The sequence below is a fragment of the Pezoporus flaviventris genome, unplaced genomic scaffold (genome assembly GCF_033815535.1).
Source record: "Pezoporus flaviventris isolate CSIRO_AGI_PZ_B2104156 unplaced genomic scaffold, CSIRO_AGI_Pfla_v1 ptg000047l, whole genome shotgun sequence".
In the NCBI taxonomy this organism is placed as follows: domain Eukaryota; kingdom Metazoa; phylum Chordata; class Aves; order Psittaciformes; family Psittacidae; genus Pezoporus; species Pezoporus flaviventris.
In genome coordinates this window covers 9771693-9786730 of record NW_026892595.1, presented here as the reverse complement: position 1 = coordinate 9786730, position 15038 = coordinate 9771693, and the positions used below count along the sequence as shown (strand labels likewise).

At 38.4% G+C, this 15038-nt stretch overlaps 1 protein-coding gene across 1 annotated transcript; it reads right to left on the bottom strand.

The window, feature by feature from the left end:
* Positions 1-2778: 2778 nt before the first annotated feature.
* ENKUR (enkurin, TRPC channel interacting protein) lies at positions 2779-14422 on the bottom strand. The gene is made up of 5 exons (XM_061468232.1): positions 14295-14422; positions 11063-11208; positions 7801-8027; positions 5828-5974; positions 2779-3168 (listed from the first exon to the last, which is right to left on the bottom strand). Exons 1-5 carry the CDS (start codon positions 14420-14422, stop codon positions 2995-2997), a joined length of 822 nt encoding a protein of 273 aa, XP_061324216.1. The 3' UTR covers positions 2779-2994.
* Positions 14423-15038: the final 616 nt, after the last annotated feature.

Below are 15038 nucleotides of genomic sequence, written 5' to 3'. Positions count from 1 at the left end.
TTCATTAGGACTGAAGTTGTTTGATACATTGTATGCCAGTGAAAGGACTAGGTCTTAGCTGTGTGGCAGAGCCATCATAGCAGCAGTTTGTGATGATGACTTTTCACACAAATACACAACAGGACAGAACATGCCCTCCTAAAATAAAACTCACCTGCAGAGATTAAGCAAAATGAAATCACTGAGGAATTTGTCCCATATTATTTCTCCCACAGAATTTTGCCCTTAGTGTTTCATGGGGGATATACGGTTACCCCTCTACAAGGAAGATTCTTGAGGAACTGTCCCAGACGTGGTCACCAGGAGTGCATGCAGAACCCAAGAAACCACCGTGCTTGAGACCAGCCACATGGAGCCCATATGCTCTGGTCAGACCTGATGCTTGCTCGAGGCAGCTCTGTCGGAGCCACACAACCAGGAACTCCCTGCATTTGTGATGATGCCATATCTGATCCCTTCCTTCCTGGATATAAATAGTTTCATTCTGAAGAACAGCCAGTGAGATATTTATCATAATTTCATGTTGCTATTTTAAAAAAATAGATACACAGTTTGTCATGCACAACTTCCAACAGGAAATATTTTCTGTTTGTGACAACATAGTTCTTACTGACTGATACATAATTCATACCCTGTTTAGCATGTGTTTTTTGATGGTCATCCAATTTAATATGGACTGTTTAAAAATACCAGTTTGGTAATTATGAGGTACTAGAAGCATTTTGATTATTTTCTTTCTCATTATTTCATTGATTATCAGTAATTGACTAGTGAATTCAGAGACTATTTCAACTAGCAATGCTACTTTTTAGCCTGTGGATAGACTTGTTTCTTTTAATATTTAACTTTTTATGAAGGAAAAAGTCTATCAGAATAATTTGGCTTATTCATTTTTTTTGGTTTAGTTATACTGATGGTAATTATGAGTCAATTTATGCACATTACACCTTCAATTATTGGCATTTGCTGAACATATAAATACATAAATATGTAAATAAATTGCTTTCTTTTTTGATTCTGTAAATTTATTTTATCATACTTCCCAAAGAGATTTAAGGGGTAAGTAAGATATCCTTCTGTGTGTATTTTCAGTGGTTTTCATTATAATATATTTGGTCCATAATCAGAAGTGTTAGTAGGTCACGTGGAATACACATCAAAATAGATGGAAGGAGTTATAACCTCCTCACAGGATGACAGAAGCTATTCACATGTATCAAGAGATTCATGTATCCTGCATGGCAGCAGAGCTACCTCTAAAGCTTTATGCAAAAAAATTCCACAACACTGTTGAAGCACACTAGTAATAGCCCACGCAGCTACAGAAGTGTACTGGCTTTGGTCTTTCCTGTTAAGCAGGAATACTTTTGCATCCATTCCCATGCACTTCCTAACTTCCCCATAATCTACTAATATCCTTCTACCAGTTTTAAAAAAACAGTCATGATGATGAATGTTTCTAAGTGTGGCTTAGTTACTTGTCACAAATTTTGGGATAAGCCATCATCTACTTTGCATTTCCATAAAGTTTACTGATGATAAATGGAAGAACCCAACCCACATCCTTAACCTAATCCAGCCAAATGACCTACAAGTAACTAAAATCTGAGAGTGAGGCAGTGGGAATGCATGCTGTTCTGGAGTCAAATCCAGGATCTTATTTTAAGCCACAAGAAAGAGCCATGTTTATTATATAGAATTTCTTAAGAAAGGCATCTTGTACTTCACTAGAATATAATGTGACATGTTACTAAGTGCCAGTAATTGGTGTAGTTTTGTTAAAATATACAGTATAAGTCATTCTGTTGAGTAAATGGTAAATGAAATTCATACTTTACAAAACCACAGCTTGCTTCCAGCTTGTATCTTTCAAAAATAAACATGATTGCTGAACAATAAGTTACAGAGAACAAAATACACATTCCTGCTCTCCCATGCTATCACAGTGCATGTCATAGACAAATTTAAGATGCACAAGAAATACAGCCTAGAATCACTGTGGAGTCTTCAAAGCCATTCCCTGACACATTCATGAAAGGAACTTAATGTACGTGAAAAATTGGCTTTTAATAGCTCATTTGAAATTTTTTACTTCATCCTCTGCTGATGTCAGATACTATGATGTCACAGCAGCTGATGGTGCTAATGATTGATACCATACAGAAAAACCTTTTGCTTAAACTAAGGTTAAGTGTAGGAAAGAAAAAAAATTTCTCTTTTTATGCAAATAATTGCACTGTAGTGTGCACATACAATTTCTGCCTACGTTTTGACTCACTTGCTGGTATATTGCTTTCATTGTAACATTACACACAATAGAAATCAAACCATACTTTCCTACTTTAGTTGTAGATTTACTATAGTATTACAGAATTGTTTATACGTAAACACACACTGAAAAGCTACATGTGGTATCTGTCTTGCATGAAGTCTATGTTATTACAGGCTTCCACTATAAAAACTGAGTTTTTGTAACAAAAAATTATTACACAAAATGTTATGCAGAAGTTAAGCTTTTTAGAAATACTATCACTCAAGCTTTTAAGTAAAGTGCAACAGCTCTTTAGAGACTAGTCCAGAAGCCATTTCACCCTGAAGTTGTATTTACCAAGATCTCTTCAGCAGCCAATTGTTTCACTTTGTTTTGGCTATGCAAGAAAAGAAATGCTCCAAACATATGAAACAGTCTTTTTTATGTGTTGTGTACGTTTACGGAAATCTTAGTAGTTAATAAAAATTATGAAAAATAATAGATTAAATTCACAGTTTCATACTCAAAATCTGAGAGTTTAATTTTATTTCAAAACATTTTGTGAATTGTACAGATGAGAGCTATATGTAACAACTTTTATAAGAAGCTACATAGTTATATTAGTTGAATATTTTCTTTTGAATAGTTGGCAGCATCACTTTCTTCTGAGAATTTAGGGGCACTTCTTGGAGATGCATGGATAGAGAAAAAGGAGGAAAGAGACAATATCTGAAAAACAGTCCTTACTCATTTGCAATGTAGATAACTTTGTGCTTCTCAATTACATCTATGTCATGCTCCAGTTGTTTCATCTGTATTTCCAGCTTTTCTTTATTTAACTTCTTGGGAATGGTGTCCATTTCTACTGGAAGACTCTGAAATTCACGATGCACTTCCTCCCAGTTCTTTTTCAGCCCCTAGTGCCATTAAATGAAAAGGAAATATATGAAAATGCAACAAGAATTATCTTAAAAACTGCACTACAGAAACCACTTCCCTGTAAACAGCAACCTGGCTACCACAGATATCGCCACATCACACAGAGTGGTGTTAACTACTTTAAGTAATCACAAATAGCACCAATACTTGGAACTCCAGCCAAAATTCAATGGCAGTTTCAGTTCATCTCACCACCAGCTTCATTTTCCATAACTGAGACTTTGCTGAGATCATGGACACCAAACTGATCCCACAGTATTTTAACTTCAATGAAATACTTTGCAAAAATTCTAAATAATTGCATTTCCTAATCTACATTTATGATAACATCTATGGGCAGCTTATTTAACATTTGAAGTGAAACCCCTCGCTGTCACTGATGCTATCAACAATAATTTCAATAACTGTTAGCTTTCCTGAATGCTGCTATGCAAAGAATCACCTTACTAGATAAAGTGAACTGTATCTTCCATATATAAACCCCCAAGACTAAAGGCCTGCTTTAAAAAAAATATCATGCAGAGACAAACTTTTATCTGCCAACATATGCTGAATGGAACCAGGCTGTGGTAGAAAAATTAAATGTAAAACATGTCTTTATATCCTCACAATTACTGCAACAATCGTTCTTACTTTATCTCCTCAAAAGGATATTAAAAATCTACACATCCTATACATGCATATACGAGGATTTAGTAGAGTTTATTCAGTGCATCAAATGTCCTTTTGAGAACTATGGGTGAACTTATCAATCACACCTACTACAAGGGACTCATACAGCAATTGCTAAATAATACAGTATGACTAGCAATGAAAAAACATTTTTCCAAAGCATTTTTGGCTGTCAGTTCTATTTCCTTAGTGGAGATCTTAGGAACCATTCAGTCCCCAAGAGAACTGAAGTTACTCTCCTGGGAACTGCAGCTTTCAACTTTCCTCTATAACTAAAATGAGATTCAGCTGACACATTGATTTTATGGCATGTTGTGATTTCCAACCTCATATCCTTCTTCTCCATTGTCATCAAGCACCTCTTTTCCCAGACTGGCTAATTGATTAACATTCTGAAGTTAAATTTAGAGGAATTATTCTTAATACTTATTTAGCTTTGAAGATTGTTGCTTTTATTTAGAACTCACTTAAAAACTTGTCTGATTTTGTCCACTGTATGAACTGATTTAACAGAAAAAAAAAGACCTCTCCTTGTCAATAATAAGAAAAACACTTTTAAATATGAACTAATATTCAAAGCAGTGTATTTATTGCACAGCAGTTTGTGTTTTTTGCATATTTGTATTAAGCATCTAAGTGTTGTCCATAAAGGTATTCCAACAGTACTCACGTACAAATATCTACATAAGTTTAAAACCCCTACTTCAACATGTGAAACTTAGAGCAACAAGGCTATTTATGTACTTCCTTGCAATGCTACTTGTCTCTGCAATACAATGTTGTAAATTACTTAAAGTAAATCTCCTAGTCTACAAGGCATCAGGTATAGTTTATGAATACACGGTCATGAAAATAAATACTGTATTTCCAAAACTTTCATGGAAGAGTCATTTATAGCTTCTTTTAAATAACTGGTCTTTGTGTACATTAGTAAAACTAGTTTGGAAATCACTGAAAAATGTGAATTTTTAAACACATGGGAGCATGCACTCATCACAATTTACTCTGCCCCTACAGAGTGGGGAGATCAAAATCAGATTGTAACTCCCTCTATAAAAATCTCCCTCAGAGGTCCTCTAACAGCAATGTAATATGCTGACCACTATTGCTATGGGCTAGATCACAAACTGAATATCTAACTCTATATAAGGAATTCTTATACATGCTGGATCAGTGAGAAGTATGTACTGCATTTATCAACATTCTCTTTTATGCTCCCAGCCAAAGTAAGTGTAATGGAGAGTTCAACAGATGTTGGCACAAATTATTCCCCTTTATTTTTATAAGTTCATGAAGCTTGATTTTATTCTCAAACATCTATTGCCACATATTCTTTCAAATCAGATAGAGCACATGTGTTCACTAACAATGTCAATTATTTTAAAAGAGAGGAATTCCCATCTGTCTACAGCTGAGCACTGGGTAGAAGCCATATACCCTGGGGGCACTAATTCCTCCTGACAATATAACTGTATAACTAATCTGGCCCATGAAAGAGCAATCATTTTTGAAAAATTTAAAAGAAAATACTGAGTTAATGAAAAAAAAACCCCAACCTTTTAAATTAAAAAATATTTCAGTGCACTCCTGTATTTTAAAAATATAGAACATATTTTTAATCAAACTAAATGCAGAATTGTGAGCAGCTGAACTCACATGCCTTTTTGCACATGTATTTTTGCTGCATAGTTAACTTGTTGGACCATCAGTTTGTCCCATGCCTTTCCCCCCATAAAAATATCTTGATCTTCACCCTTCCTATCTACTGGAATTGAACTCCTTGTAAAACTGGACTAGAACTAGCTGTTATCAGCTCTGTTCTGTTCAGTTTACAACTATTCTATAGCTCCATCTAGCGAAAAAGTAGCTAATTAAAATCTAGTATACTATCATTTATATGGACTTACATTACATTGTTTAATCTCTTTATAGATGTTACAAATTACACTAAATCAAAATATGCACCTGCAGGAGAGTTTTCCTTTCTTCATCAGTTAACCGTTTCATGGCTTTTTTCCTGAGATTCTCCAAGATACTGGTCTCATATTCTTTCTGAGCTCTCTCCCTTTCTTCATTTCTCCGTGTTACATATTTTGGTATAACACCATAATCCTATAACGGTAAGGAAGAATTTTCTTATATATGCTTCTAAGAAGGAAACAAAGACATACCTGCCATCCATAGTACATTACATTTGCAAAGACAGCTTGAAATGGAATTTTGTGTGACAGAGAAATAAAATCTCACGTTGTTATTTTCTTTGAAGTATCAAAAAAGATTGTAGCCCAGGCAAAATGCATAAACAATTCCCTTCATTTTCTTTTTACAACCTTGGAAGACAACAGGACACAGGAACCAAAATGTCTATTCAGAAGAACTGATGGTTGAGTGTGGAGTTTGGAACCTGTTAATGACAGCAAGCTATTTTACATTTTTATATGGTGCCAGATCCTACATTCTGAAACACATTCCTTACTTTCTTTGAAAGCCCTTCCTGCGTTCTGATTTTTGCTGAACATTGTATGCCGCAGAAGAGAGTGAATAGTGTTAACACATAAAGGAAATTGGACCAGATACAGATGACAAACTATCCCGTACTGGATGTAGCAGAATTGTGATTCTGGGAGAAAAAATAATTTCTGAATATCCCAGATGTATTTGGGGGAACACATTTATTTTGCCTTTTCCTTTGTAAAATGAAGCCTGCCTAGCTCTGCCAGAAGGTACTGGAGTCTACCTTCTTTCTACCAAATGCTAAATGATCGCAAATCTTTTAGTGTTGGGCAGCGCCATGACTAGCATTGTTTATGTGTATATTTAGCCATGCAAAAGTACTGCAAGGGCTGCCAGTTCACTTTTTTTTTACCTTTGCTGTCATGAGTTGCGTCATGTGTCATGTCTCTTTTTGCATAGCGCTCTGTCATGAGTTATCTCTTTAGATTAGCCAAACTCCTGATACATCTTGTTTTTCTGAGTAGTGGAATTGACTGGTTTTGTGCTTGGAGGAGCTGGTCCTTAAAGGCAGCCTAGCTCTCCAAACCTCCTCTGCTTTCCATAGCTGTCTCCTACGGGGTCCTACCTACTAGCTTCCTGAATAAAATGACGTTACCTCTCCTGAAGTACAGGATCTGTACACCACCTCCTGCCTCCCTGAGGAGGAGGGGATCTTGAAGTACTTTATTGCCTGTGCAACCAAGACTAATACTGATTATCACATCTCTAACCAGTTCTTACTCATTTTTAAGTAGTAGAACCAGAAAAGCATGACCACTGGTTGGCTCATCCACCATCTTTGTTAAAAAGCTGTTGCTGACATGTTTCAGGAGCCTATTTGGATTGCTTTCATCCCATTGTGCTGCTCTTTCAGCAGATACCAAGGAGGACAAAGTCTTCCACAAGAAGCTGCACTGTGATCTGAATATTTCCTCAAGTTGTTCACCTGATTGGGTAGTCCATAACAAATAGACTTTTGACACTTACTGGACTTTGCTTTGATCCTGACCCACAAGCTCAACCAGCCTGTTGCCAGTTCCACAGAAGACCTCTGTATATATGAACAGCTCCTTTATCCAAAGGGCAACCCTACCTCTTCGTCCCTGCCCATCTTTCCTAAAGACCACATATTCACTCATCACAGAACTCCATTTGTCTGCCCATTAGATACTCCCTGGGTTCCCAATGCAACACATATGCTACTGCTTTAATAGCACCATTCTGCCAGTGTTTTGCTGACAGCATAAGCGAGTGAATAAAGAGCAAGGCAAGACCCAACTCTAGTGCCAGTGATTTCTCCTTGATGAATTTCAGGTGTCTACCACAAATAGCAGTGGTATCTAAACATCTCAGAAAGAATCATAAACATTCCATAGGAGAATGCAATAGAAAAACTAAAACAGGCATTGCTACTAGTATTTCCACTATAATTTAATACAGCTTACCTTTTTCTTAACATATTTTGGAAGAAGTCCTGAAGTTTCAAGTAGGTATTTATCTCCCTGTCTTCTATCAACACAAATAGGTTGAGGCTTTTTAGGCAGCCCTGTGATAACAGCAACTGCATTTGTATTTATAAAATTCTTTTTACTCTGAATTCCCATAACTGGGCGATCTGTCCTCCGTGGCACTGATAATTCAGGCAATTTCTCAGGATCCTGTTCTTTTTTTCCTGTGAATTGAGCATGTAAACATTCTCAGCGATAGCCATGACAATTTTTCAAAAGGGAAAAATGTACAAGATTACATACAAAATAGAAATCAACTGTATCAACAATTTAAGAACTGGCTAGGAATGTACTATAATAAAAATGAGTATGATTGTTTGGCGTAACAGAAACTTTATAATCTAAGAAATGCTATGTTGCTTTAGATGGGTTTTCCTTACAATACGCCACTCATTTCCTCTTAACTGCAGCAGTATGGGACTTTTTTTCAATTAAAACTACTTTTATCAGAATTGCTCATTGTTAACTAATGCCCTTAGACATTAATGGCTCTGCCCAGTCTCATCTGGGGCATTTACCCCACACCCTACGGCTCAGAAACCCTGTTTCAGGTCAGCTCTGTGCTGTCAGTGCCTGGCTGAGCTGTCTCAGCCATGCCTGCCCCTAGTCCTATTCTTGAAAAGCTATGTGGAATCAGTGGATGGACCTAACCCTTGGCCTATCTAGCCTTATGGCTGCTAGGCCAGTGACAGGACACATCTCATCACCACCCCAGCTCTGCTTGCCTGACTCTGGTTTGGTGGACTGCACCCTGTTGGCGAGGTCATTGCCCAGCCTGCAACCGTTTCTGGCTCACCTCCCAGAAGGGAAAAGTCCTGCCCTTGCTACTCCCTCACACTTGCAAAAACTTCACACAATCCTTTGTCCTGATAATACAGAAACTCTTCCTTTTCAGTGTTATCATTTCTCCAAGGCATCAACAGAAGGTCAGTAGCCTCCTGAGTAGTCTCACTTTAGGGGAGTGATGAGAGACAACTCATTTCCCACCAGACATAACTCTTAAATCACAGCGATTATCAGAGATAATGATTTGATTTGGGTTGTCTGAGTTCATGTTCTTTGGCAGAAAACAAGTGTAATGTCACTAGTGACAGAGTTCATTCCTACAACAGCTGGTTTCCTGATGATGACCCCACAAACCAGTGTTTTCCTGGGTTTTGTTTTCACAACATGACGGCTTGCTATAACTTAGTACTGTAGGACACACAGACTTAAATCTTTATTTCTCTTTGGATGTCTTTTGGATGAGAACCCTCACTTCTGGAACCAGCAACTGAGCTTGGTTAAAACGAATGCCAGAGTTCAGTAGTACAACAAGAATCAGCTGGAGTTAGGAAACACACCTTTTGTGAGGAAGTGGTTTGTCATCAGACTCTAAAACAATATTACTGGGGGGGAAGAAATCAATCTTTTTGTTCTGTCCCTGCAATGTATTTTTTAACCCAGTTTTGAAGGCAGCACATATACCACAAACAGAGTGCTATAATCCCATTTAGAAAACTGACGATTAAATTCCAAGTGATGAAAGTGACATGTTTTAAAGGAGGTGATGGAGCAGTGTAAATTCTCTAGGGCAGGTATGAAATTCCAGCCAACAAAGGTACAAGAATTCTTGGTGTTAAAGGTAGAGTTCCTTCTCAAGATCTGTGAGGATCTAATCCTGGCAATGAAATTACTAGCCTGGATTAAAGCTATGATGTGTCATAGTTATTTTGAGGCTTTGGAACATTGACTCCAAATGCAAACACCAAAACACATATTGCTATTATGAAGCCCTGAATTAACAAGTTGAAATAGAAATACTGTGAGGTGCTTGCCTGAGAAAAATGAGACCAAGTGCTGTATGTCTTTGTCTATAGCAAATTTAAAGCAGACAACACTAATCTTACAAGTACTTAAAAGGGATCTTACAGACTGCTCCAATTTGTTGGTGAATCAACCTTCTTTCCTATGGCCATCTAAAATGCTAGTGTGGTAATTTAACAAGGTCTTGAGCTTGGAAGCATTCATGGTTAGATGTCATGAAGTATTACATTCCAGTATACTGAACGCTGTTCAGGTTTTCTGAAAAGGTGAAGGCTTTACTTAAAACTGACCCAGGATGCCTACAGGATCTCTGGGACCAAAGCTTACCTTCATGTTCTAATAATCTGTATTGCCTGAGGCATTAAGCCTCCAAAGGCTCCTGGGACAACCTGTATTTTCAGTGCTAAAGCCATTTGCATGTGCCATGCAAATTTGAGTGCTGGACTCCTCCATTCTCTTAGAGAGCTTTTATTTTTCAATATATATATATAAATATACATATATATATGCTGTATGTTAAGATCTTCTATATTTCCAGGCTAAAACCAACTTCAAGCTGAAACTTTATAACTCAATTACAAATTCTGACAGCAATGTACCTAGAACTCCAGCAGTACTAAGAAGGTCAAGCCACACTTGCAGACCTGTCCATATGCCTGAACATTAGAACTGTCCACTCCTTATATCCAGAATTATGGTTGGTGCCCAAAGATAGGATGCATTTTGCAACTAAATACTCCAATTTTCTTATTTCTGTGACATGCAGCTCACCCAAAAAATCTATGAATACTGCCAGCCAATTCAGTGCTATGAGATTAAGAGCTGACAGAGTGCTGAAAAGTAAAAGCTGTATGGAGCTTATAACATTCAGAAAGGCATACATTTTTTCCTGTACCTCTTTAAGCATTAAAAACAATTATTTCACTTTAATACTCCCCTTCATATTATTACTTTAATATTAATGATCAGTTGCAGAAAAGTCATGCAAATCTATACTATATAATTACAAATTGAAATGTCAGCAAGATAGAACATACCAACAACACATCTTCAACATCTGGATAGCTGCAGCCAAGAGAGAGAATTTTTCTTTGTTTCAGCTGGTTTTGTACCGCATAGCAGTAAATACTTACTGTATTTTCTAATCACATATATAATCTCCTTGTTGTTTGTTTCAGTATTTTACACAATAAGAAACATTTTTGTAAAATAAAAAAATATTTTTGATAAGTAGCATAAAAGAAACAATAGAAACTATCCCAGCATACAAAAATTATTTTAAAAATAATAAAAAAAAGATTCTCTGTAACTGTTACTTTCAACACTTATATTATCAATTTTAAAATAACAATAATAAAAAATTACATTCCATGTATTTTATGTCTACACTCACTTGCTGGTAGCTTGAGTTCCTTTGAATGTTTCTGCAGAAAATTTTTTGGAGATGGCACTACAACTTTTGCTGGTCCCATAGTTTTCCACTGAGCTTTGTTTTTCTCTGCTTCGCACTTCACAGATGGTCTATATATGGATACATACCTTAAACATTAAAAAATAGCCATAAAGAAGTTAAGGGTCAGAAAATTATTAAAAGTCGTCTCAAAAGAATGCATATTTTTGCAATAGTTCATGCCAAAAGCTGTAAGCTATTTTGTTTTGTAGTCTCTCCCAAATAAAGGCCATCACTCATACAACTTTCATACTAAGGCTAAGCCCAGGACTGCACTGACAAGTGGCTTCTTTGATTCTGAAGTCAGCTTGCTTCTTCCTCCTTCTCGCGTCTCCAGGGTCAGTAATATCACACTTATGGAATGGTTCCTGTATGCACTGTTCATATAGGTACCGAAACAGACATTTGAAACTCAACAAAACCTAAATTCTGGAAATAAACTGCTTTGACTATTGCTTGCATGACTTAATTTTGATGTTGTGCATTACAAACTTTGGTCTTTATTTTCTAATACACTCAATTTTGAGAAGTTTTTTTTAATGTGGGTATTTGTTCTGTCCAAAACCACAACCAAAATATAAAGATGTTGTGCATCTACAGGAAAATAATAATAATGAACCTACTTTGCTAATTTTCTGTACTTGTTTGTAGTATGAAAAAAGTATCTCATTACTGACTGTCCACTGTATCATTGTCTCAATGTTCCTGTTGAACCGTCTCTAAAATAGCCCAGCAAACTGTGTATTTCTTCTATTAAATAGATTCAAACTATGGTCCTGAGCTATTGTAATCAGCGGTGGGTTTGGCACAAACTGAAACGGCTAATGTGAAAATTGGTAAGGCCTCAGACATGAAAAGATGTACACATGCAGTAAGCACACGCTGCTCTTTTCATTTAGTGTTGCATATGGCACTGTAACTTCTACTTTAATCAAAAGCATGCAGACGTGTTCCCCAAAAGAAGCCAAATGCTGATCATTAGCTTGCTAACAGCATCTTGAATCTATCTGAAGGACTGAGCTGTCACAGATGTTTTTCTTAGGGAGCAGAACTTCCTGCTCCTAAGGCTAAGGCTACCTCATTGTACCTTTTAAAATCTGCCCATCTTTAGGTAAAATGTGAGATTAATTTATGGAGGGCAAAAGCTGATGAACAATTGTGCTTTTCTTTCACAGAAAAAAAAATGTGTTTATGAAAAAAAAAATCATGTTTTCATGTAAGGAAAAAAAATCCATAGTACAACCTATCTTACACAAGTAATGAAACAGTTTGTAAGAAACAGTGTAATGATGAGCTAGTGAATGGGGAATCATATTAGCAACAGTGATAAAAGGTTTCGTATGTTAGCTGCAAATGTCCAATGGATGTATTTGTATTGGACTTACTGAAAATGCGGAGTAATGTTGTCTTATGGAGATTTGGTGTCCAAAGTCAGAAAGAGGATTATGTACATAATATATATATAATTCCAGAAATACCTCTAATTATAAGGAATGAGATTTTATTTGTTTGGGCTTTTTTTTTTTTTCTGTTAAGTTCCTGGTAAACAGCTATAGACATAGGCACAAACCCCCCACATTCATAAATCATTACACTTCTCACCATTTGCTAGGGTTGCATTGTAGCCACACAGTAGAGAAAGGTAGTGACTTCATGAGGAGTTTGACCTACCAGGGTTGACACAGCCTTGGAATGCAAAAGGGAATGAGAAGATATTCAGTTTACTACATATTGGCATACGGTAAAGGTGTCTTTGTAGACAGCTACAGGCATTCCTTTGGACAAAGGGATGTAGCAGTTGTAACTTCTCAGTGACTTCTTAGGCCAAGAAAGCGGCTAAATGTTGTCATACACCACTATCATAGGGTTAGAGAGTGTTGACAGGAAGAAAACATGATTATGGGGGACTTCAGAACCTTAACCCACTTATTATATGCCAAGGGGAAAAAAGACTTACTCTTCTAGGTGGCAGCTTGGGACATCAAAGTTGGGGTAATGGGGATGTTTGCTGTGGTTTCATTAGTAGCGTGAAACTGGCCAGTTCAGAGTGAAACATATATGATTTTTTTTTTATTATTTTTCTTAAAACCCTAAATTCTGTATGCATTAGTTGAAACTGGTCAGATCACACTATTAACCAGGTTCAACACTGTTGTTACCAGCTGGATATTGGGCACATTGTGAAGCAAAGCCGAAAGTGGGATGACAACAGAAGTCAATGAGATCAGAAGGGGATTTAGTCAGATTGTACCCAACCTAAGGAATCTCTTGCCTAAACTGAACCTGATGGTCATGGAGTCTCCAAATCCCTGAATAGGATTAGGACAGGAGTGGATTTAGTGTGCTGTGTGCCTTGCCATACTGTCATTTCGCTTTCCTCTGCCTGCCAAAGGCATCTTTCATTTACATTGGAAACAAAAAAAGATGTACGAGCTATTTTTACATGGAAAAGGTTCATAACTGAGAATCTCACAAGTCTGAACCCTTTTACTTGAAAGGGGATAATTATCTTTGTTCTAACGAGTGTCACTGATATTTCTACTCATCTTCAAGCTATTATGACCTACTTTAAACTTTCTCTGAAAATGCTAACTGTAACAGCTTTGTTTCATATAATGTAATAGGGACTTGGGAAAACATGTTTCCATAATATCAAATAAGAATTTTACCAAAGCTCTCAAAAGAATTAATACTAGAGGGGGCAAAAGGCTTTTTAAAAATATTTCTAAGGTAAGAAAGATTTATGTTTGATGCTGATTCTATGTTTGCAAGGGGTAAGAAAGAGAAGCAAAGCAGCAATGTCAGAAGAGACACCTAACACATGAAAGGAATGAAAGAGTGACACTGAAAAAAAAAATAAATTTAAAAAGCCAACTTTTCAGCTGCTCACTGAAAAAAATTGTGTGTGAGTGACAAGGATGTCATGTAATTCCCCTGTGTGGACAGAGTGCTTTGCAAATTCTTTGTCAATGAATAAGATGGCATTCACCAAACTGAATCATCAGCTCACGGAGCAGGCTGTAAATCTGCAGATGTTTGTTAGTGACTCATTGGGAGGAGCAATAAGTGTGCAAAGACTAGTTTGGTTTCCTTAAACTACCTGTTACCAGTGAGAAGCATTGCCTTCCCAACACAAGTCACCCTGTGTGCAAATGGCACTGCGGTACCCACCTACCTGGGAGGTTTGACAGGCTTCTCCTCCAGGAGGGGCAGGAGGTTACTAATACTCTCCTCGGCATACGGCTTCTTCGCCCTGTGGCCGGACACAGAGAAGCGCCCACCTGGCGGGGGGGACCCGAACATGGGGACCCCGCTAGCGTCCCCTCGCCGTTCGCAGCTCCCGGACGCCGCTCCTCGGCCTCCTCCACACGGGCCGACACGCTTGTTGTCTCGCTGTTACCGGGGAAACCGCTGCTAGGCAACAGCGCCATGAGGGGGCGGAACCTACGCCACCACGCTTCCGCCTCTCCCCCGGCGGCAGGCGCTAGGGCCAGCGAAACAGCGCAGGCGCACCAACTCCGAGCAGCGCCCGGCCCCGCGCAGGCGCAACTCGCGAAGTGAGGCCGGCAGCGCAGAATCCAGGGGCGCCGGGCGGCCTGAATGCGCCTGCGTCAAGGCTGAGGGCGGGGTCGCGGCTGGGGGGGGGGGGGGCGGGTCCGGCAGATGTCTGCGCGTGCGCGTGGAGGGGAGTGGGGAAGGAGAGGCTGGGGGCGGGCAGGCACGGTACCTGTGGCAGCTGGTTACTGCCTGTGCAGGTAGGTACGGGAGCGAGGCCGAGCCGAGCCGAGCCGAGCCGAGCCGAGCCGAGCCGAGCCTGCAGGGCTGCTGCTCCCGACGGGAGGTGGGAGTCCGGGGTGCGGTTGGCCGGGTGGGAGGGTACGACTGACCCGGCTCTGTGGTGCCACCTTTCTGCCGTGCG